General features: G+C 53.4%; 1 protein-coding gene across 1 annotated transcript in view; it reads right to left on the bottom strand.

Annotated features, from left to right (window-relative positions):
• The window catches only part of MAN1C1 (mannosidase alpha class 1C member 1), a 128706-nt gene that overhangs the window by 14637 nt on the left and 90729 nt on the right, over nucleotides 1-23340 (bottom strand). The window contains exons 3-7 of the mRNA XM_070404397.1: nucleotides 19541-19656; nucleotides 17324-17404; nucleotides 11556-11650; nucleotides 3850-3976; nucleotides 704-797 (exon numbers count right to left, since the gene is read on the bottom strand). Coding sequence (XP_070260498.1) covers nucleotides 704-797; nucleotides 3850-3976; nucleotides 11556-11650; nucleotides 17324-17404; nucleotides 19541-19656 — 513 coding nt within the window. The remainder of the gene's footprint in view (nucleotides 1-703; nucleotides 798-3849; nucleotides 3977-11555; nucleotides 11651-17323; nucleotides 17405-19540; nucleotides 19657-23340) is intronic.

Genomic DNA, 23340 nt, shown 5'->3' with positions numbered 1-23340 from the left:
GAGAGGGGCCCTTGTTTGGGCAGAGGCAGTGAGGTGTGGGCTCTGGGGAGGCCCTTGAGCAGGGCCCATGGAACCTGCTGCCACCAGTTTGTGCGAAGACCACAAGACACGACCGGGGCCTTGGTCAGGAGGGCAAGGTGGAGCAGGGCTTCTCAGCAGGGGCAGTGCCAGGGGCCTGGAGACTTTTCAACACTCTTGCCTGAGTGTCCCCCGAGACCCATTTTGTTTCAGCAGGTGAAGCTGGGGGCTGTGAACTCGGCTCCACAGGTGACCAGGTGACCAACATCTCTGGCTGAGAAGCCTCTGCACGGAGAACAGCAGGAAGCCCTGGGACCTGTGCTGGCACGTGTAGGACACTGCAGTGGATTCGTGGTTTCTATATCGCTGTATTAGGTAGGTTCTGCTTAAGTTTTAAATCTAAAATCAAAGGGGCTAAGCAATGCCGGAAGGGTGAGGGATGATGGAGGTGTCAGCGGGCACAGAGATGGAGGGTGTAGCCCTGATGGAGGCTGGAGACAGCTGGTGTGAGGGGGATGCACAGGGCGTCCCCACAGCAATGACAACCATAGTGAAAGCCCCAGCTACCTGGTGGGCGGGGCACCCAGGAGCACTGAGCGAGTGACTCTGGTCTGTGCCCTGCAGGGGCCTCACCGGGAAGCTGGCCAGGAACCCGCTAAGGACGGGGCCGTGTCTCTGTACTCACGTTGTATCCAGTTCCCACTCACTGGGCTGATGAAGTTGGGGTAGAGGCCGAATGGCTTGTCGATCTTCCTGAGGAACTTGCGGATGTGCCTGACCTGCCAGGAGATGGACACCGGGCACACCTTCACTTTTCCGAAGAAGCCAGCCCCTCCCAGCTCGCCAAGGACCAGGCAGCTGGTTCAGACCCCGAGGAGGCAGGAAGGGGGAGCGGTCAAGCCAAAAGCAGGCTCCAACCAGAGCTGGGGGGATGGCCTTGACCTGTGCCCTTGTGCGGGCGGGGCCTGGCTCACCATGTCTGCACTGACCACTCTGCCTGGGGTCTGCCAGGCTCCTTACCCCGCCCCCCCAACCCCTCTGATCTCACCCCTTCCTCATTGCATGTTGCTTTTGGCGGGGAGAGTCTTCATAGGAGGGAGGATTCACATAAGGGATGGTAGCTGTTTTCTAAGTACCAGGTAAAACTGCCTTTTTAATAGGTCAGAAATGGTCAAACATTGGCAATTTCATATGGTTAACCTGGTAATATGTTCTTTTTTCTGACACCATAGGAACCATTCCAGAGGGGAGGCCTGGGCTCAATACACCATAGGCACCTCAGGTTTTTTTATTTTTATTTTTTACAGAGAGGAAGGGAGAGGGATAGAGAGTTAGAAACATCCATGAGAGAGAAACATCGATCAGCTGCCTCTTGCACACCTCCTACTGGGGATGTGCCCGCAACCAAGGTACATGCCCTTGACCGGAATCGAACCTGGGACCCTTCAGTCCGCAGGCCAACGCTCTATCCACTGAGCCAAACCGATCAGGGCGGCACCTCAGGTTTTAATGACAACATTTCTCAGTTCCTCTGAGCCATACTGTTACATATATCATCTCCAATCATTGGAACAACCTATGTGGTATCACTAGCTCAGTTTAACAGACAAGACACCCGAATCTTAGAGAGAGTCAGTGATTGCCCATGGCTACCCACTAGGTAAGTGGCAGGGCCAGGACAATTTCTGACCAAACGGAGCAGCCCCTGGGTCCAACACGGACCAGGAGGGGACCATGCAGCCACCTGTAGCGGAGGCTGCCCCACCTGAGCAAGAGGAAGCTAGATTTGCAACCTTTGGGCATACCAAGGGCAAGGGGGCTTTGGGCTATAAAAGTGGGAAGGCCTTATCCCTCAGGGATACACGAACCCTCCCAGTGCAGACCTGTGGGAGAAAGGCCTGCGGGGACCGTACTGTATCATGCTCAGACTCACCTACAGGGCAAGGAGCAGGGAAAGCAGCCTTTGACTGTCAGCCCTTTCTTTTCAGGGGACGGCATTGCTCTGCCACATCAGATCTCACATCCATTTATGTTAATGCAGTCCATTACGGGGACAGGAATGTGCTTGTACCTGACTTATTCGCGGCTGTCCTGGTGGAAAGCAGTGGAGCAGGCTAAATGAGCTCCCCCAGAGGGTGCGGGCGCTTCTAGAATTTGGGCCAATTTGTTGACTGCCAATAATCGCCTCTGTGGGAGGCATGGCTGGGGGATGCACAAAGCTGGAGAATGTAAATGTAGAGGGAGACAGAGAAACAGAGCGCGGACCCTGGAGGAAAAGCCTGAAGCCTGTCGTATTAATCTGCTCTTGAACGAGCGTGGGCTTCAGAGACAGGAAGTCCTGGATTTGAATCCTGGCTTTAGCACTTCCCAGATGGATGATCCAGGACAAGTGCCTTAACCTCTGAGTCTCAGCTTCCTTCCCTATAAAATGAGGATGACAGGAAGACCTGACTCCTAGGGCTGTTGGGAGGGTTAGAGACACTCTAAGTGCCCAGCACACAGTAGGTGCTCAGGCAGTAGTAGCTAATTAACTCCTGACTAGCCAGGGACTAGAGGGAGCTGCTGGTCTTGCTCCATCCTGAGCCGGCCACAATCTTCCTGGCGGAGTTGGCTCAGGAGCAATGGCAACTGGGAAGCTGGAGGGGAGGGAGGACGTGGAGGTGGGAAAAAGGATCAGCCAGTAAGATTCATTGGGAAGTGGATTAAAGTAACTGCATGACCCTTAGAGGTGGAGTGTCACGGGGAGGCAGAGTCCTCTCCGTACAAGGTCTGACAACGTGATGGGCTATTTAAGGGTGGTAGTGAGCCCCAATACAGAGGAAATGGTCAAAGATTTGAATTGCTCTTCTTAAGCGTTTTCTCAAGAAGGCGGGTGGATTCCCACACTGAATAAGCAGTGCTCCTAAACCCCGTGTCAAAAAGTACATGAGCGCTTGTTAAAAATGCAGATCCCAGGGCCAGGGCCTGCTGGGTGATGCTCTGAGGCTGGCGGGCTAACCGGCCACTGGGAGCCACTGGGTAGAGAGTGGCTCTAGGAGCTCCCAGCCCCCCGGCTAACTAACCATTAGGGGGAAAGAAGGCTTTGGGAGTGGGGCGCTCCTGAGGGTTCTTCTTGGAGGGCAGGGCTTCACCTCCCTGCCATGGAGCCCGAGTGACATCTGAGGGTTGAGGGTTAGACCCACAGTGACACTCCAGACAGTGGGACTGCCAAGGCTGGGAGAAACTGCCCCTTCTGGAGGGCCTCCAGAGGACCGGCCGCTGTCAGAATGGATGGCAGCCTGGACGCCATCTTTCAGCTTCCCCGTGTCCTTAGCCAGCCTGGCACCAGTGAGAAGAAGCGGCCATGTGCCTGTCCCGGAAGTGGAAATCGCTGTGCCAGCCTGCTGATGGCATGAGCTAGACGGGCATCTGGAAGGAAAGGCCAGGCAGATCTCACAGGAAAAAGTTAAATGTCTCTGGAAAGGCGGCTTTAGCAGCCGGTGGCCCGTTCCTGCCAACTCGAGCTGGTGCCTAGGTTCCAGCCGCTGCGCTTTCTGCAGACCCAGACCCACGTATGGGTGGTTGCCAGAAGCTGACACACGCCGGCAGCTTTGTCTCTCCCCTGCCCTCTGTAGGGTCCCGACTAGTCCCTGTGCTCGTCTTCCCTGCCACCTGGGATTGGGTACAATCATGTCTCCCACAGTAACTTAGGGGGCTCTGTGTTCCCCATACACCACCCTGCCCATCTGGGACCCTTTCCTGTGGCTGTGCAAGGCTGAATGCCCACTCTTCTGCTCTCTGTGGGGAGAAGGCGGAGGGGCTGTTTTGGGAGGGAGCAGGGAGAAGACTTGCCTTTTCAGCGAAGACCTGGTTGCCGGAGAGCTCACTGAGGTGTAAGAACTCCAAGTGCAGGGATCCAAACTCTGCCAGGATGCTGCTGCTCCCGGTCATGCTCCAGCCCCAGCTCCTGTTGGAACCACTAGAAAGACAGAGTAGCCATCGTCACCCCCACATCCCAGGGTGATGCTTTGAGGCTGGCGGGCTAACCGGCCACTGGGAGCCACTGGGTAGAGAGTGGCTCTAGGAGCTCCCATCCCCCTGGCTAACTAACCATTAGGGGGAAAGAAGGCTTTGGGAGTGGGACCCTCTCCCCTGCTGGCTCCTCTACTGAGGGTAACTCCACTGCTTAGTAGGGGAACACCTACTCTGTGCCAGGCACTGTCCTAAGAGCTTTTGCCACATAATCTCAGTTACTCCCCCTGGGGGTCTGTACTAGTAATAAACCCATTTTGCTGATGAGGACACTGAGGTTGAGAAGTGACTTGCTGAAGGTCATTTGAACCCAGGCTTATCTGACTTGCAATAGTCTTTGTCCCTTTAAGACTGGGCTTGAGCAGGACAGTAGCAAAGCTGTCTTGGTGGCCAAAACATGGCATACGTGCTTTGCTAAATTATAGGTGATATCGGTAATGCTGTCATGGACCATAAAGACTCACAGACACTCCATTTCCACCCTGTGGCTGAAGGCAACCCGACTGCTCACAGTCAGTGGCCCTGCCTGTGGAGGGAGGGTCTGAACAGGGGCAGATGAAAAGCAGGCCCTTTTTCTCTCCCCTCACTGCCAATGCTGCCCAAGGACACACAATGGCCCCCTCCTGGAGTTTCATGGAACCCACACCTGACGGGCAGGCAGCTCTGATGCAACTACACACCTGGAGCCAGACCCTGGGGAAGCTGAGGTTAGGAGTAAGAGAAGCAGGGGCTCTTGGAGCAAAGATTTCCTCACCGGTGAGCCATGCACCTCTCAAGAACACCTTAGATAAAGTAAATGAGGCATACTAGCACGCTGCCACCTCGCCAGACAAGGCTGTCAAAGAACTCTGCACACACTGGGTGCTTTCAAGGAGGAAGAGTGCAGCCCTAGCTGATTTGGCTCAGTGGAGAGAGCATCGGCCTGTGGACTGAAGGGTCCCGGGTTCGATTCCGGGGAAGGGCACATGCCTGGAGTGTGGGCTCGATCCCCAGTAGGGGGTGTGCAGGAGGCAGCCGATCAATGATTCTCTCTCATCATGGATGTTTCTCTCTCTCTCCCTCTCCCTTCCTCTCTGGAGGTGTGCAGAGGCAGGGCCTCGGGTAACCCTGCCACCTGCCCTTTTTACAGAAGAGGAAAACAAGGCACAGGACAGTAACGTCGCCCGAGGAGATCACACGGCAAGTGAAGCAGCTGGGACCCAGCGCTGGGCTGATGTCCTAACCACCTAATCCCCATGCTTTTAGTTACATAATAATAAGCAAGGACCTGCCTTTCCAGGCACTTTCGCTTAAAACCTCCCAGGGGTTCACAGCCCGGAGGCACAGGTTCAAGTGTGTTAGCCGAGGGGCCTCGGGTAAACCATTCCTCCTTGTGTGCTTAGTTTCTGCACTGGACAAAGTAGGCAAGGACAATACCTCACAGTCCCCGTCCTGGGGCTTTTTAAGGGATTTAGAGAGAAGAGGAAGGTGCACAATGGGGATGGCCTTGGGCCAGCTTCTTCCTCTCCCTGTGCCTCAGTTTCCTCATATGCATCATGATGACCTCTCCTATGATGACCCCCTTGGGGGGGAGGGGCAGGGGTCAACCTCCCTCTGCAAGAGATTGTAGAGGTGGAGGACGGGTTGGGGACAGAGTGGGGAGGAGTGAGCTCCCCATTTGCAGGGGCTCCAGGGTGCAGTTAGCGTGAGGCAGGCTGGGGGAAGCCCTTTGCTTCCTTGCTGTGATGGCCCAAGCTCCCAGGAACGGCCCCTGTCTGTCCCTCTGCCTCCCAGGGTGAGGCCTAGGAAGGCAGGCGTGGGTGTGGGAGGTCATAGTTTGCCACCTGAGGTGGCAGCTTTTCCTGGGGTGGGGCCGGGGCTCCCCTTCTCCTTTCTAAACTCCATTCTCTGGCCTGGATGTGGTTTCCAGGAAAGTCAGGGAACTCATGTCTCCTAGCTTCTAGAAAGAGAGGACACTCGTTTCGGGATCTCTTGGGGCAGGTGACCTCAAGAAACACAGAGGAGACCACCTCTATGTTTCCATTTCCTGTCTCCATTTCCTGGGGCAGTTCCCTGACTTGGGGGCAGGGGGCAGGTGGGATGGGATGGGTTCGTAGAGGGGACACTTGGTTCCTGGATAATAAATAAAACAGCTTCCGTTTATTGAGCTGCTACAGACAGCGGGCACTGGGCAAGCTGCCTGCATCATTATTTCATTTACAGCCCACAGGCAGAGCGTCATTAACTCCAATATGCGAAAGAGGAAACTGAGGCTCAGAGAGGGAAGGTCACCTTGGTAGGCGGTGGAGGTGGGATTCATACTGAGATCTGCAGGGCACTCCCTAAGGGGTCTCCCCTCCAGACGGCCCTACCTCTGCCCAGAGGAAAGGGGAAGCTGTCCCCACTCAGTCCCTCTTCACAAGCGAGACTGCTCTCCAGCTTGTGATCTCAGTGGGCAGGTTTCCTGAATCATCGGCGCTTCCTGCCCTTGCAGAGAAATTCAAGGTACAAAGAAAGCCACCAGCCGTCTTTTGTTCTCATTCCCCCCACATGAGCCTTCCTCTCCTCCTCCCTCCAATGCTCACCCTCCCTGGAGGGCTTTCTGTAGTGGAGCCGCTGGCAGACAGGCCATGCCAGCCAGGGCAGAGCGGGCAGCGGGCAGGTGCCGTCCCTCTCCTGCCTGGCTCCAAATGCTGGCTTCCCCGCGGACCTCAGGCAGGTCGGTTAATTTCTCTAGATCTCAGTTTCCTCATCCGTTAAATGACAGTACCCACACCTCATAGAGTCATTGTGAGGTATAAATTATGCATGTAATTACTGTCATTTTATCATTATGCAATTATGCACATGTAAATTATGTGTTGTTTGCTAGAGTTATTCAGTGCCTGATATGTGCCAGGCAGCTGTGGTGTCTTATTTTAACTTCACCTCCAACTTGGGAGGGTAGATACCATAATCCTTATCTCGTAGGTGGAGATACTCAGGCTCCGAGAGGGGAGACACTGGCTCCAAGGCCACACAGGAAGCGATAAAGCTGGCAGAGCTGAGTCTAAATCCAAACCTCAAACGCCTCTTCTCCGAGCAGCATCCAGAGCCCGGAGGTCCTCTGGTCAGCCCTGGGAGGCCTGCAAGAGGGCCTGCAGCCCGTGTTCTCTCCCCTGGTGGGAGGGGCCGCTCCACAATGCCCCTCCCCAGCCTGGCAGAGTGTCTATGTGTGTGCCTGTGTGCCCTCCTGTGTATGATGTAATCCTTAACTTTGCAACTAGACCTGGATTCTGATTCTGACTTCACTTTGCTTCCGAGTGACCTTGAGTAAGAGACCTCACCTCTCTGAGCCTCAGTTTCTTCACTGGTAAAATGGGATCCATGTGGTGGTTGTGAGATTGACAAAAGAGAATCTATGTCACAGCTCATATTGGGTCTGGCACACAGTGAAAACTCAATAAACAGTGGCAATTATTAAGATGTGTATCCCTGGCCAGTGTGGATCAGGGGTTGAATGTCAATCTATGAACCAGAAAGTCACGAACCAGGAGGTCATGGTCCGATTCCCTGTCCCGTTGCGCATGCCTATGTTGCTGGCTCCATCCCTAGTAGATGGAGTGCAGGAGGCAGCCAATCAATGATTCTCATAATTAATGTTTCTCTCTCTCCCTCTCTCTCTTACTCTCTGAAATCAATACTATATCTATAGAGATAAAACCCTAATATGCAAATAGACCAAATGGCAGAACAACCGAACAACCGGTCACTATGACATGCACTGACCACCAGGGGGCATGCATGGAACATGGCGGGAGTCGGCCCCGGTGGGATGGTGGAGCAGGTGAGCAGAGGTGCCAGACCAAGGCAGGGTACCAGTCGCTGTCATCAGGGTGTACCTCTGCTGGTTACTGAAAATTCTTTGCTCCTGCACGCTGTGGTCCCGCTTGCACTTGCTGCCGGCTCTGGCCCCGCTCGCACCCACATCTGGCATCGGAGCCACAGCTTGCACCTGCTGCCAGCGCCCAGTGCCGGTCCCGATAGCTCGGCGCCGTCAGCGGGTGCGAGCAGTGGCTGCTGGCCCTAATGGCCCTTGAGGGCTTCTCCACCTCCCCCTGCTCCTGAGGGGCAATCCCAATTGCTCCTCACCATCAGCGGGTGTGAGCAGGGCCAGAGCCATCAGCGTGTGGGAGCAGCTGCTGCGGGACCAGGGCTGCTGGGAGACAGGGGACTGAGGGCTCTGGCGGGAGGGGCCAGGCGGGGAGGTGGAAGATGGACCAAGACCCGCCCCTGTGCCCACCACAGCCTCTCGGCCCACAGTTCCTTTCAAGGTGCACGATTCGTGCACTGGGCCCCTAGTGTATATATATAAGATATGTACCTCAGTGTGCGTATGCATATGAAAATGCATATTTGTGTGTGCGTGTGCACACATATTTATGGATGTGAGAGTGTGTGTGACAAAGGCGAGCTTGTGTATCTGAGCCTTTATGTTTGGATGGGTGGCAGCAGAGTGTAATGTGTGTGTGAGAGCCAGTGAGTCAGCTGCAGAGGGCCTTGGAGTGGCTGCTGCCGCTCTCCCAGATAGCCCAGGTGTCCCTGCAGGTCACAGGCCCTGGTTACTCTTGCCCCCACCTTCCAGGCCAGGCTGCAAAGACACACCTCCCCATTAGGGAGGAGGAGCAGCCAAGCTCACTAGGGGACCACCTCCCCTCAGGGTCCTCCTGACCGACAGTTTTGGGGCAGGGCCAGTCCCCCCTCCTGCTGGGGCCCATCGCCAGCCCTGCCCAGAACAGGGTAGCATGTGGCCCAGCTTCCCCAGACACCCTCCAAAGAGCAGAGTCAGCACCACTCGGGCCGCATACATCCCTGACTTTCTCCCTGGGGAACAGGGACGCACTTTTAGCAACAGACTCCGACGCAGAAAAGGAAAGGGGGTGCTGCCAGGAGATCAGCACGTGCATACATGTGTGTACCACACTGGCAGCATGCAACAGCCCCCAAATACATGTGCTTTCTTAATCAGAAATGGCAGATCTGTGTGTATCAGGTCCGGGCTCTGCGGGACTTGGGTAATGAAGATAGCCAGGGATGTGGTTTGTAGGACTGGCAGTGCCATGCACAGAGGACAGAGGGTGCCTGAGCTAGGGTCCTAGGGACCCCAGACAGCAAGGCCCCAGAAGCTGCGCATGGAGAGAGAGCTGGAAAGAAAGGGTGTTTGTGTCTCAGCTCCATGCCAGCTGGTCTCATTTCTTTAGGGTTAGTGTTTGTGGAAAGGAATCTGAGCAGAGATCCAAGTGTCTAGTTCTGGGGAGTCAACCCTGGCCCTGAGATGGGATTCCATTGGCCCTGAGGGCCCCTCCCCAGCCCTCAGAGATGTTGGTGAGAGCTAAGTGAGGTCACACCCTGAGAAAGCTTTCGGACCACAGGACAGTAAGAGAAGATGCCAAGTCTTCTCTCCTCTGCAAGGCCCAGGCTGACCGCGGGCAGGACCTCCCCAGGACCCAGAGGGAGCCGCAGGCCTCTCACCAGGGCCCAGGGCCCCCTTCCCCTCCAGTGTGCTCCTTCCTGCCCAGGCAGCTGGCTAAAGCCCCTGTTGGGTTGAGAGCCCTGAGATAAATCACTGCAGGAGGTGGAAGGGGGAAGTCTGGTGCGATGGAAATGTTATAGCCTTCCTCCCAGGCCCGGGGTTCTAGGAGGGCCTCGAGGCTCGAGGATGGCCCCAGAGAGTTCTCTGGGTGCGTTCTACAAGGTCTCCCAGGGGTCCACTCCACCCACCTCAGGAGCAGCAGGGTTCCCGCATGAAGGCGGGCTGGCAGGCCGCAAGAGCAGAGCTTTCTGATCAATCGTAACAAAATGAGTTTAAATCTTAGCCCCATTATCTATTAGCTATGAGAACTTGGGCAAGTTACTTCATCTCTCTGAGACTCTGTTTTCATAATGGGGATAATACCCTCAAAGGATTGCTGTGAGCAATCAGTTTGGTGAGGCAATGTGTGGAGACTCCTAGCACAATGCTAGGCACATAGTAAGTGCTTAATAAGTGGTAGGACCACTGTTGTTATTCATCTCTTACCCCCCACACACTGTCTAGCAGGAATATTTGTCAAAGGCACAAAGAATTGGACGTGGATCCTGCCCTTGAGAAGCTCCTGCGGGGGGTGGGGGGGGGGGCATGAAGACAAGTGTGACGAGGGCCAGGAGAATGGCAATAAAGTGCCTGGAGGCCAGGACAGGCACGGCCGCTTCTGGCTTAATGATAAGGTGCCATCTGGGCTGGGTTTTGATGGCCAGAGAAGCTGTGAGAGATGGGCAATCCAGGGAAGCAACAGAGTGAGAGAAGGTAAGATAGGACACATCTGAGGTGTTCAGGAGCAAGATTCATGCTCCCCAATGTATCTTAAAGCTGGTTGGGCCATTAGTTTTCTTGACTGACCCTGTCCTTTTCCCTTTCTGGGTCTCAGTTGCCACATTTGGAAAATGGGTGGATATAAATACACTCCTAGCCCATGAGAGGGGAATGGTGAGGGGACAGGTGAGCTGGACGGAGCTGCAGCCCTGGCTCCCCCCGCTCTGGCTGTGTCACTCTGGCTCTGACTTAGTGACGGCCCAGAGAGATCCTAGTTCAGTGATGGCGAACCTATGACACGCGAACTCATTTTTTTGGTTGATTTTTCTTTGTTAAATGGCATTTAAATATATAAAATAAATATCAAAATATAAGTCTTTGTTTTACTATGGTTGCAAATATAAAAAAATTTCTATATGTGACACGGCACCAGCGTTAAGTTAGGGTTTTTCCAAATGCTGACACGCCGAGCTCAAACAGATCAGGAGGGGAAATGATGAAAGCGGCCAATGAAAATCAATGTTTAAAGACCGAGCTAAGGAAAGAAACACTACTGGTGGATTCTTTCATTAGTGGGGCCACATGTGATTTTTTTCAGTCTTATCCAGCATTTTTTATATAAACCACATGTTCTGCCATGAGAATTTATTATTTTATAGAGGGGAAGTCCCAATGTCATTATTAAAAATTATTAACTCCTGAGTTTAGGTCTTGGGACAGTCAGTTACTGGCTTAGATGACCTCAGCCAGTCACATACTTGCCTCCTCGGAGGGTTTGACACTCCTCCGAGCCCCTCTGTGTTCTGACTCTGGGCTCCTGAGACCCAGCCCTGAGGGTGGGGGCAGCAGACCAGGAGTCCCTCTGCCCAGGGTCCTGAGACCCCCCTGGCAGCGCTGGGTACCTTCTCAGGGCAGGAGGGTATGGTGTGCCTGACTGGCCCCTGACCCTGGCTGGGAGGGAGGGCACCTGGAGGGCTGAGTCAAGGCAGTGTTGTGGGACAATCACAGGAACAGCTGTCCCTCCCCACCCCTGAAGATCAGGTCTTGGGTGTCCTAAACCCCAAGAACCAGGCTTGGTGACAAACACCTGCCCAGGAGAGCCCTTGTGACGGCCAGTGTTCACTCTGCCGCTGACTGGCCGTGGTTCCAGAGGCGTGTATGGTCCCTCTCTCTCTGTGCCTCAGTTTCCATAAAGATACAGCCAAACGTGTCCTACCTTTTGAAGTTCACGACACCTTTTGGGATTCCCGTGGGGGTGTTGAAGGCCGGCAGGAGTTTCTCTCCGAGCTTGATGGCCTTCATTCGGAACACCTGGAAGGGTCAAAGGACACTGTGAATCTGGGCTGGGTGGGGTGCAGTCACTGCAAGAGGGTGCACTGGTGGATAAACCGGCAACGCTGCCAGCCCCAGAGCGGAGGTGGCACTGCCTCAGGCTCTGTGGTGGGACAGGCCAGGGTGTGAGCCTGGCTCTGTGGTCTGAGGTGAGGCACCTCTCTCTGAGCCTCAGTTTCCTTGGTCATAAAATAATGACAATATTGCCTTCCTCGGAGGGTTATTGGGAGGAATACAAATTAGGTAACAGTTATAAAGCACTCACGGGTGTCAGGACTACGATGAAGGCTCAGTGACCATAACTGTGATTTGGGTGGCCCTTGGGAAGATAAAGCAATCAGGGCAGTGGGTCAAAGGGTCTATGCCTGCCCACACTGTGGGGCCAGCTGTCACAGGCTGTGCTCGTGGGAAAGTGTGTACAGAATATAAAGAGGACTGGATGGGGAGCCCAGGCCCCACCCGGTTCCAGGCTGTGTCCCACCTCTTGGCATCTATGTGCTTCTCGGTGAACCATGGCCTCCTCCTGGACAACACTTTTCCACCTGTAAACCAGGGAAGGGCCTTTTCCCTTTCCCCTCCGGATTCCGCCTGCTGCTTCCACTTTATCGACGGGAATAAGCAGAAGGAGAACGGCTCTTCCTGAACCACCCATATGACGGCCAGGGAGCCGTGAGGAGGCCCCAGGCCTCAGGGCCCCTGCCCGAGGCTCTGACCTGTCAAACTGTTCTTCTGATTAATTCAAAAGCATCTGTGACCTCCTGACTCAGCAGTGCCCCTCACAGGAATTTATTCTAAGGAAATAAATAATCGAGGATGTTGTGAAAATTTAACCTTATGGCTGTTTATTCCAGCATTGTTAGAGGAGAAGATGGAAATACTCTAAATAGCAAACAATACAGGAGTGGTTAAATGACAGCTCATCCCTGCAAGGGAACACTGTGCAGCCACTGAAGTGATGCTATAGGAGAATATTTAATAGCAAAGAAAGGGTTTATAATGTATTAAGAGAAAAGTATGTCAAAATAGTGTCATTCAACTTTCGTAAAAATTGTATTCATATGGACACTTGGGGAAAGGATGGAATGCACCAGAATATTAGCAAGTGTCTCCTGGGAGGGGTAGGCTCACGGAGGACGTTTATTTCCTTCTCGTGGCTTATCTATTTTCTGTGCCATTTTATCATAAAACAAACCCACGTTAAACGTCATGTATCTTTTAAAAGATGAGATGCAAGTCCCTAAGCAACCGTTCCCAGTGGGACAACACGTTTCCTTTTACTTCTGCAGCTCGAGGGTGACCCAGTTTGCTGACCTCCTGCGTGTCATTGCAAAACAAAGTCATCTTGAGGTCCCCAACCCCAACACACACAATTTACTAATGCTGAGTCAGCTGTTTAGGGACTGCAGTGGGAAGTGGGTGAGAGGCCTCAGAGCAGAGTAGTGGGTGTGGTGCTTGCTTAGGAAGGGGGAGGGAGGGGTGAAGGAGGAGAGTAGGAGGAAGGAGCAGGAGGAAAGAACCGCATGAGGCCTGGCAGTGCCGGGCAAGAGAAGATGCTAATGTCAGTGCCAGACAGTAGGTCCCAGAAGTGGGCACGGGGACACCTATGTCAGAATTTCTGGGAGCTTGTCTAGAATCCAGGTTTCAATGTCTCCTGTCACTACAGAACCCTCTGGTTTAGCAACAACTCAGAGTTCTCGTGTGAGGCTCTTGAGGAGGCTGAGCCAGAGACATACAGGGACCCACCGAGCCGGAGCCCAAGGCTGAGGCCAGGCTGCTGTCTGCTGCCCTTTGCCCGCAGGACTCCACGCTCACTCCTCTTAGACGCTCTCCTCAGCCAGCAAACCCTGTCTTCTCCTTCAGAAGGTCTTGCTGCCGCTGGCAGCGCAGGTCTCCACACCCCGGGAGGATGCTGAATGAGTGTGTGTGACGAGAGTGGGACCACTTTCCTCCTTGTCATCTTGGAAGTGAGTGGGTGTGTAAGGGGTTCAGAACCCAATTCCCATGTCCGTGTGGAAGTCCCCCCACACCACCAAGCAAGTCTCCAGACACCGGCTCCATGTCTAAGAATTCAACTCAACTCTGACACTGTCCACAATGGAGAGAGCATCAGGTTCCATATGTTAAGGGTTCAGGCCTACAAGACCGCCCGCCCCCATTCTTCAGCTGCCAATGAAGAGCAGGTGTTACCCAGGAACCCCACCTTGGGTTTGATTATTTTTCTAGAGCGGCTCACAGAACTCAGAGAAACATGTTACTTACTGTGCCAGTTTATTATAAAAGGATATAACTCAGGAACAGCCAGATGGAAGAGGTACATAGGGCAAGAAATGGGGGAGGGCACGGAGCCTCCGTGCTGTGTGCCACTCTCCCCAGCTCCCCACCTGCTCACAACCAAAAGCTTGCTGAACCCAGTGCTTTGGGTGTTCACGGAGACTTCATTACACAGGCACGACTGAGGGAACCACTGGCCACTGGCTACTGATTCATCCTAGCCCCTCTCCCCTCCTTGAAGGCCTGAAAGCTCCAACCTTCTCATCACATGACTGTTACTCCTGGCAACCAGCCTCCATCCTAGTTGGGGCCAAAAGTCACCTCAATAACATAACAAAAGGCACTTTTATCATTGTCACCGCTTAGGAAATGCCTATGGTTTTAGGAACTCTGTGCCAGAAACAGGATGAAGACCAAATACCTATTTCTTATAAGTCACAACATCACAGTGTGCCAGGTGTCTCATCTCCAGGGCCTTCATCCCTTGCAGCGGCCGTGGGCAAGGTATTGACCCACTTGGAGAAGGACTAAACTGAGTCTCAGCAAAGCAATTTGCCCAAGATGAGGAGCTATGAAGTGACTCTTTTCCAGGACACCAAGCTGCCTTCCCAACACAGAAAGGCATCAGGCAGCCATGGTAAGCAACGGGCAGTGGCCTACTGGCTCCAGACAGAGATGAAAGAAACCAGCAAGAATTATATTCTGCAGAGTGAAACGGACACTGTTCTGGGAGTCACTGAACAGGCATGTGACCGTGGGTAAGCCATGCACTGTCTCCGAGCCTCATCTGCACAATGAAATGGAGACAGCTCTGGCTGCTTCACAGGGTCCTTCTATTGTTTTTGACTTTTTATTGTAGTTGATTTCTAATTTCATGCCATTGTGATCTGAGAAGATGCTTGATATGATTTCAATCTTCTTGAATTTGTAGAGACTTAGCCTATGTCCTAACATGTGGTCTATCTTTGAAAATGTCCCATGTGCACTTGAGAAGAATGTATAGTCTGTAGCTTTGGGGTGACATGTTCTGAAGATGTCAGTTAGTTCCATCTGATCTAGTGAGTCCTTTAGGATTGCTGTTTCCTTGTTGATTTTTTTGTCTAGAAGATTTATCCAGTGATGTCAATAGGGTATTAAAGTCCCCTACTATGATTGTATTGCTGTCACTCTCTCCCTTGATATTGTCCAGAAGTTTTTTTATGTATTTGGATTCTCCTGTATTGGGTGCATATATGTTTACCAGAGTTATATCCTCTTTTTGTATCCATCTCTTTAGTATTATGAAGTGGCCTTCATTATCTCTTGTTATGGCCTTCACTTTGAGGTCTATTTTGTCAGATATAAGTATTGCTACCCCAGCTCACAGGATCCTTCTAGACATCAAATAAGAGGGTGTAATAGTGAATGTGCTATATAAACTGTAAAGTGCTATGTCAGTGCCACCTGGTGTGGCTGTGGCTGTGCTTGTGGTTCCCGTGGGAGTGTCTGTAGGGCTGGCTGTAGGGAGTGTCTGTATAGCAGGGACTCTTCTCCCACAGGTTCCCTCTGAAGCAAAGAAAGGCCTCAGCCCAGGAGAGGGCGGGGGGGGGGGGGGGGCGGGGGGGTGAGGTCTCTTTCACCATTCATTCCACAAATACTCATGGGGGATTTTAAGAAAGCCTCACTCCACAGGCACCTTCTGTGTGGGAAATTAAGGACTAAGAGGAGGGTGACCCTGGGCCAGGATGAACGAGGGCCCATGGCAGAGAGGTCACAGGGTCATAAGTTGACCCAAAATAGCCTCCCAGCCTGTGACCTGAGCAAGTGACTTCTAAGTCTCAGATCCTGCACCTGCGAGTCGGTGAAGACATCACCCCATGGGCTGTTTGAGGAATGAGGACACGGTGCACACGCCCCATCTCTGCCGTGTGGAGGTGCTGGGGACAGGGGGGACTAGGAAGGCGTGGCTGGAGGTAGGAGCCTGCCTGCTCAGGGACTCGGAGCCACGTGGCCTCTCCTTGGGCCTTTTAAACTATTTCTAAGTCACAGGTGCTCCTATCCACATCCCACTGTCTGGTCTGCATCCTGGAAAGACAGGCTGACAGTCCCTTTTAGGGAGCCGAGGCCTCAGAACAAGTTCTCAGAATCCCAGACACCTCAGAGCAGGGAGGGAGGGACAGCAGGTCTGGGGAGCACCAGCTCCATCCTGAGCCGCTGGCCCCCACACCAGCCCCCGTGAGCCCCCTGAATCACTGCCTCCCCTTCCTGCACCCACCACCTCCTCCCACAACGTAGACGTAGATGAGAGGTGAGCAAGGGCCCGTGGAGAACATGAATGCTTTTTTCTGCTCCATGTGTCATTTCCTGTCCTGGGGTTTTCAAATGAAATTCAGGCCTTGGGTGGCTCCAAGCCCAGGGCTCCCATCTATGATTATTTGGGGACAAATTGGTACAAGCGGTAATCTCCGCTGAGGAGATTATGTTTGATGGAGAGAGGCCTAAAGCTACTGGAGAGATAAAGCGCATGCCCGCCGCCTCTAAATTCTCGGCTTCAGCCCGTGTGCCTTAAATGAAGTGAAGGGGAACTGGCTCTCAGACAAGAGCTATCTGTAGAGGTGAAGTGGAACTTGGTTGGCCTCACCTCCAAGGCCCCCCACAGGCTTAATTACTCATCTCTGAGTGGACAGAGAGGGGGAAGTGTGAGGAAAGGAAAGCGCCCAGGCCAAAGGACCAGCCCCATTCACAAGACTTGTTGACTCAAGGGGGGATGAGGACCATCCCTGAAGTGGGGAAGGAGGGAGGCCCAGGGATGGGAAAAGGGACTTGCTGAAAGCCACAGGCAGGGGTGGTGTGGGGAGGAGGTACTGGTTTCTGACTGTGCCCGCGGCCTTCTGGAAGGCAGCGCAGTGCACCTGGTATTTACAACATGTGGCTGCTCCATCTCCCCTACTGCCCCCGAGACCTGGAGCTGGTGTCTGGCCCAGAAAGAAAGGGAAGGGGTGGTTGTGGAGTATAGAGCAAGACCTAGGGGCCCCTGGGTAGAAATGGCGAAACAATGGTCTTGGCTCCATCAGTCCTGAGGATGAGCACCTGCAATAACCAGCCCAGTACTCTGCAAGCCCACAGCGAGCCCAGGTATTGCTGCACGCCCTGCAAGGAGCTGCACGGATGGTGAGCAGACCTAGTTGTCGCCCTTAGAGAATTTACTACCATCGGGGCAGCAGAATAGAAGCACCAGACAGAAGAGGTTGCAGGTGGCATCACGGAGGTGGGGGGCATGGGTGGCCCTGGGCAACTCCTCTTGGATCCTTGTTTCCTCAGGGGAAGTGAGGGGAGGGGATGGATGTTCTCCCAACCCCTCTCCAGCCTGGAAGGTCCAGGTGCCTGGAAGCACCAACTTACATCCTCTCCTGTCAGGTAGAAGGCCGAGAGGAGTCCTCCGATGTACCGGATGTTGACCTCAAACAAAGATGCTTCTCCACTCTGCAGGGCAGAAAGAAGGGGCAGGGCAGTGGGGACGCTTGTGAGATGCCTGCTGGGCTCTTGGGGCCAGCCAGGCCCTTGAGACCAGTCACACTCCACTGCGCCCACCCCCCCGATGATCTGGCTGCACCTGGGCCGGTTCCCAGATGCAGTGGTGGTGGTTTTGAGAACAAAGGCACCTACAGGGCGGCCACTGCACATTTACAACATCCCAAATAAACACCGGGTTTGGCTTCCTTCCCCAGCCCTTGCCGGAGGCCATCAGAGCAAAGTTCTGCCTGGCTGCTCTCCAAGGAGCTTAAGAACTCACATGGGGAGCTGCTGGCTGAAGCTTAGCCTGAGGGGAGGCAATCTTCCTCTAGCCCGCAGGCCGCCTCAGCTTAGCAGGGAGATGGTGTGACCCTTCCTTGAGGTGGCAGGGCAAGAGGAAGGGTCTCAGAGGAGGTTCTGGGGCAGACGGGGCAGGACCCAGACCGAGAGGGAGGTGCGCCAAGCAGATGCTTGTAGGCAAACAGCAATTTCTCTGCTGGAGCTGGAGCCCTTGGGGCACGCCCAACCTTCCAGAATCATTGTTATTTTCTCTCTGAAATGTTGTCTGTAAATCAGGGGTGTTGGGCATCATGCCAAGGACCAGATCTGGGTGAAAATCTGCCTGAGCCACTTCCTTGGCTTTGGGACTTTGAACAAGATGTTCAGCCTTTCCTTTCCCGGTGCCTTCGTCCTGGCAGGGCAGAGGGGAGAGGCTGAGCGGTGCCGCCCAGTGCCAGGAGTGGCTTCAGAAAGGTGCCCGCTGTTGCCTCCCCTCCCCCAGGGCTCTCCTTGGTGCACTTCCCATGTCATGGCCTTTTATTACTGACAAGAACAATGGTCATCCCTTTATCTGGGAGAGCTTTCCCCTTGACCGAGCACTTGCAAAGCCATACTCTCCTTTAGCCTCACAATGCACGGTGATGCCATCACTCCCATTTTTCAGATGAGAAAGCCAAGGCTCAGAGAGGGGCAGTGACCATGTCTTGCTTTCTTCCAGGGAAACCCCCTAACCTGCCCAGCCTTCCTGAATGTCCCCATCTGGCTCCTCGGGCAGCTGCCTGATGCCCACTCTCTACCCACCATCTGCAGAGAACAAGGTGGGTCTATAAAGACACCTCCCTCCTCCACCTCTGCCTTTCTTCCATTCGATGCAGGAGGAAATGGGATTCTAAACTCCTCACCTCACACAGACCATCAGAAGTCATAACGAGCCTCAAAATAATCATGATGGTGATGACCATAACGGCACCACTTACATCTGTGTTGGACTTTATGGTTATAAAATGCTTTTTACAACCTCCGTGATAGTTAAAGCTCACAAGCCTGCACGCCGGGCATCATTACTGTTGCTGTTGTGTCATTTCCGTCTTAAAGTGGGGAAACTAAGGCCCAGGGAGGCTGGCCGCCCCCAGGCACCTGCTGAGCCAGGGAAGCACCCCTGCAGCATTGCTCTCCCAGACTCTCCCGTTGGTATCTCTGCTGATACTGGCCTCACTTCTGCCATAAGCTGCAGGAGCTGGCCCCATTCCCTCCAGGACCCCTCACTCGTGGAGCCTGATGGATCCCCCCTCCTATCTGCCGTAATTTCTTGCTCCCCAAATCCACCTAAGCAGAGGCCTCCAGGATGGGTCGGTCACTTTAGTCTGGGCTAGGAGATCAGTGGGGGTGGGGTCTGGTATTTAAGGGTTTTGTGCCATCCAGACACATTACCATCTCCTCCCCAAGGTTCTGGTCCCTGACCAGGGATACCTGCGAGGCTGGAAACCAAGAGGGTTCAGCCCAGGTCATGGGCCTCTCAGCTAGCTCAGGAAGGCAGCACGGTGTAGGGGGTGGGGGTCCAGGTAGGAGCCGCTCTGAGCAGATTAGTCACTTCTCCACAGTCACTTCCCCTATTGCTGTTGTGACAGATGCAGCCCTAGAAGGGTCTTCCTGGGTGTGAGCAACGTGCCTGGAGCCCCAGGGAGGGGAAGGCAGGGTCGTGGCTGAATTGCTCTGCTGGCAGCCTGGGGCCAGAGCCTCCACACCTCTGGGTCTCAGAGATGACAGGGTGGAGCCATGACCTCTCCAGCTGCTTCTGGCCCTAACACCCCAAGGGCTCTGACTCACCACATTCAGGTGGAAGTTCTCTTCAACCCAGGTCTTGGCCTCCTGGAACTCCTCCTTCAGCTCCATGAGGTAGAGGGTGTCAAGGGAGTCGATGACCGTCGCCCCGCTGAGGCCTCCTGCAGCACAGAAGATGGAAGGCAAGACCCAGGGTCATTCTCACCCTTCCCATCAGCCACACAAGCCACCATTCCCCGGACTCCTCTAAATGCCTGGCAGTCTCCAAGGCCAAGGCCAGCTCAGGAACAATCCCGGGAGAATCCAGTATCACCATCCTTGGAAGGCAAGCCCAGGACCCAGTGTCCCCCAGGGGCTGCTCCTCCTCAGGGCAGTAAAGGGCAGGCAGCAGGCGGGGGAGACCGAGTTCATGGGCTGAGCCACTTCCCAGACCTGAGGCCACTGATACGAGCCAGCAAGTCCACCATCAGTGCCAGTCGGGCACCTACCACTCTGTGATGCTGGGGGTAAGGATGAACTGACATGTGGTTTACACAGTCTTAACAAACATGCCAGTCCTCTGGCTCTTCAATTCCATCTAAGAAAAAAATATAAAGATCTTCATAAATATATACTTCGGAAGGTATTTATTGCAGTGTCATATATAATGGGGGGATTTCCCATTATATATGGGATTAGTTATATAAATTGTGGCTCAAATATAAAAGAGGTATTTGCCCTGGCTAGTGTGGCTCAGCTGGTTCGAGCATTGTCCTGTACACCGAAAGGTGGTGGGGTTCAATTCCAGGTCAGGGCACATGCGTAGATTGTGGGTTCAGTCCCTTATTGGGGCATGTAAGGGAGGCAACCAATTGGTGTTTTTCTCTCTCACATCAATGCTTCTCTCTCTCTCTAAAAAAAAATTAATAGAAACATTTTTAAAAAGTAGATTGTATAAGCAAATTAAAAGTGCAGTATAATTTCTTTATTGTATGTCAAATGTGGATGTGTCTGCACAGAACTGTCTGGCAGGACATGATTCCGTGGTCAGTCCCAGCTCTGGCATTACAGGCTTTCTGATTTCTTCAATCATGAATTATTTTTATAATGAGAAATTTATTTCCATTAAAAAAAAAAAAGGAAAGAAAGTTTGGCTAAAGAAACCACACAAATGCACAAACCAAAGATTTTCATAGTGATGCTTGCTCTGGGCAGTGAGCACACACGCATGAGCTATGCGGCCTGGCCCTTGCCATCAGGACTTCGATCTTGTCCTGGGAATAAATGCTGAGAAAATTGTGCAAAAATGAATTTTCCACACCACAAACTAGAGAGAAGAGTGATGAGGAAGACCTCCCCATGTGGCACAACCAGAGACCGAAGAGTAGAGGACTGTGAAGGAGGAAGGGAGGGTAAAAGGGATGCACCTGGTGTCTTCTGGAGGGCTTCCTGAAAGAGGTGGCTGCTGCCTCCCATCAACTCCTTACTACTATAGTCATTGCAGAAGGCAGCAATTTCCTTTAGGGACCAGAGGGTAGCTTATGAGAAGTAATTGTTCCTTCAATGTCCTCCTTGCAAGGGGCTCAAAGCACTGAGAATAGCAGGCTCGGCCCTCCCAGTGGAACTCCAGAGCTCGCCGACAGCGCTGAGCCCCACTTGAATCTCCAGACATCTTTGTGGGCACTTCTGCATTCAGTTAGCATCTAATCTCCTTAGTTACTGCTTCCCTAACTACTCACTTGTGTTGACTTTGCAGGCAGAGAATCCTTCTGAAACTCAAACACTTAACCACCTCCTGGGGCAGGTGGTAAAGGGCATCACCTAGAAAAAGTCCAGAGGGAGATCAGGGAGAGCTGGGAGACAGATAAGGCTGGAGGTTAAAGAATCCATCCAGAAGGGAGGATTCGCAAGGAAGAGCAGAAGGAAGGGAGGGCTGGGGAAGAGAGGGGCCTCCCAATCCGGGGTCACCTGGGAGGGCTTTGGGCTGAATTTCTAGAATGTCAACCCCTCCTATACTGAAGGATTTTGTAGGAAAACATACCCAAAGCCAAACAAAGTCGAGCCTTTCCTGGTTTATCCCAGTTGCTTCCCCTGTAGGTGTCAAAGGCTAAACATGGTTCCGGAACTCTCGGCCCTCCTGAGGTGCTCAGGCACGGACACTGATGAGACACACATGGACAGTCCGAGACACGCCCAGGCCACAGAGCCTTAGGCTGATTTTTTCAGGGCCTGAAGGGATTTTCAAGATCCTGCTGCCCAACCCCTTCATGTCATAGATGAGGGCCACAGAGCAGGGCTGGGATGGCCCAAGACGAGACTTTAGACAAAGGGAGGAGTGGAGCCCCAGCCCCCCTCAAGTGTGATGTGTTTTTCATGACAAGGATGCCTTTCAGCTCCCTGTGAAAACAATATCAGATCTGACTGCTGACCCTGCCCCACCCTTGCTGTGAGCAGGGGAGGCTTGGAGAGAAACCCACACTGTGTGCTGTGCGTTCTTCAAGGTCAAGGGAGAGGTGGCCTAGAATATCTGATTTCTGATTCTTGCCCTGGGCTGCTTGGTGTTTTCACCCCATGGGACCTGCTTCCCCTGGGCTGAGCCTGAGCCAAGGCCCCCGACCCTTGGGCCAGGAAGGCGGCCAGGGCTCCTCGTGACCAGCTCTCATTCCCAAACCCTCCAGAGGCACCAGGTGAGAAGGCAGCTTGCTAAGAAATTTGTTGGCAAGATTCTGCCCCTGCTCTCAGGTTCCTGAATCCTTCTCTTGGTAGATCTCTCACCCTCACACCCACCTACCACACAGCTGGGCTGTGGGCCAGCAAGGCACTTATTGGAAAGCTTTTCATTCCAGGCCAGAGGTCGCTCAGCGGCCAGGCTGGGCAGGAAAGAAGGCCCTATCCTGAGTTCAACTCTATCTGTACCTGTGGCAGCCTGGGCAGCTTCCCGCAGGGGAAAGACACATGTCCACTCAGTAAGGAGGCCCATGATTTATGTGCAAAGAACCAACAGGGCACAAAAGTTAGGCAGCCAGCTTGGACTGGGCCTAAGCCTGGGGTGGGTCCAGGTTGGCTCACTCCCCCAGCTCCAGCTCTGAACACTTGCTGCTCACAAAGGATCCCCTTCTCATCCCCTCCCTGCCAGGGCAGGAGGGAGTAAGGGTCTTAAAAGAACATAGCTCTGGGTTCAGATCTCAGTTCAGGCCAGCAACACATCTGTTCTAAGTGTCAAAGTTCTCATCTGTAAGTGAAGTTAGACCACTGGGTTAGGTACTGGGGACACACGGCAGCTTCCTGAGCCTGGATAAATGCATCATACACACCTGATAAGGACATTTGTAAGTGCCTGGCACAGAGCAAGTACTTAAAAATCAGCTCTTTGGTTATTTCTGTGGTCCCTCAGCTCATCTTGAAACCTTGGTCTAACCAGGGAGATGTAGGTTCAAAATGGCTCCATCACATACTAGCTTTGTACCTCTCTGAGCCTCATGTGCCTCATCTGCAAATGGGATGACAGCAGGACCTGCCTCCTAAGGCTGCAGGGAGGGTTAAATGGAGACAGTGGACAGAAAGTATCCAAGATGTTGGGTCCATGTGAGCTTAACTAGTAAATAGAAGTGTGGTCCTCCTTCCCTCCAACTGGCCCTGGGCCACTCCTACACAAAATCCTCTGGGGTCGCGGTGGCCTGTGGCACTCCTGCATTTCTGGCCTCTCCACACCCTGCAGGGCAGTCTGGTCTTGAGACTGCAATTTGCAAACCCTTGGCCCAACTTAGAGGAAAAGAGTCACATGGGACCGACCTGTGTCTACTGCTGAGGTAGGTCATCACCACCCCTGACCTGGGTGTGCACCTGCCTGGGTATCTTCCTACCTC

The sequence above is a fragment of the Myotis yumanensis genome, unplaced genomic scaffold, assembly GCF_028538775.1.
Source record: "Myotis yumanensis isolate MYYU_CA2020_CCGP unplaced genomic scaffold, mMyoYum1.0.hap1 SCAF_2, whole genome shotgun sequence".
Taxonomy (NCBI): domain Eukaryota; kingdom Metazoa; phylum Chordata; class Mammalia; order Chiroptera; family Vespertilionidae; genus Myotis; species Myotis yumanensis.
This window is presented reverse-complemented; position numbering and strand designations above follow the sequence as displayed.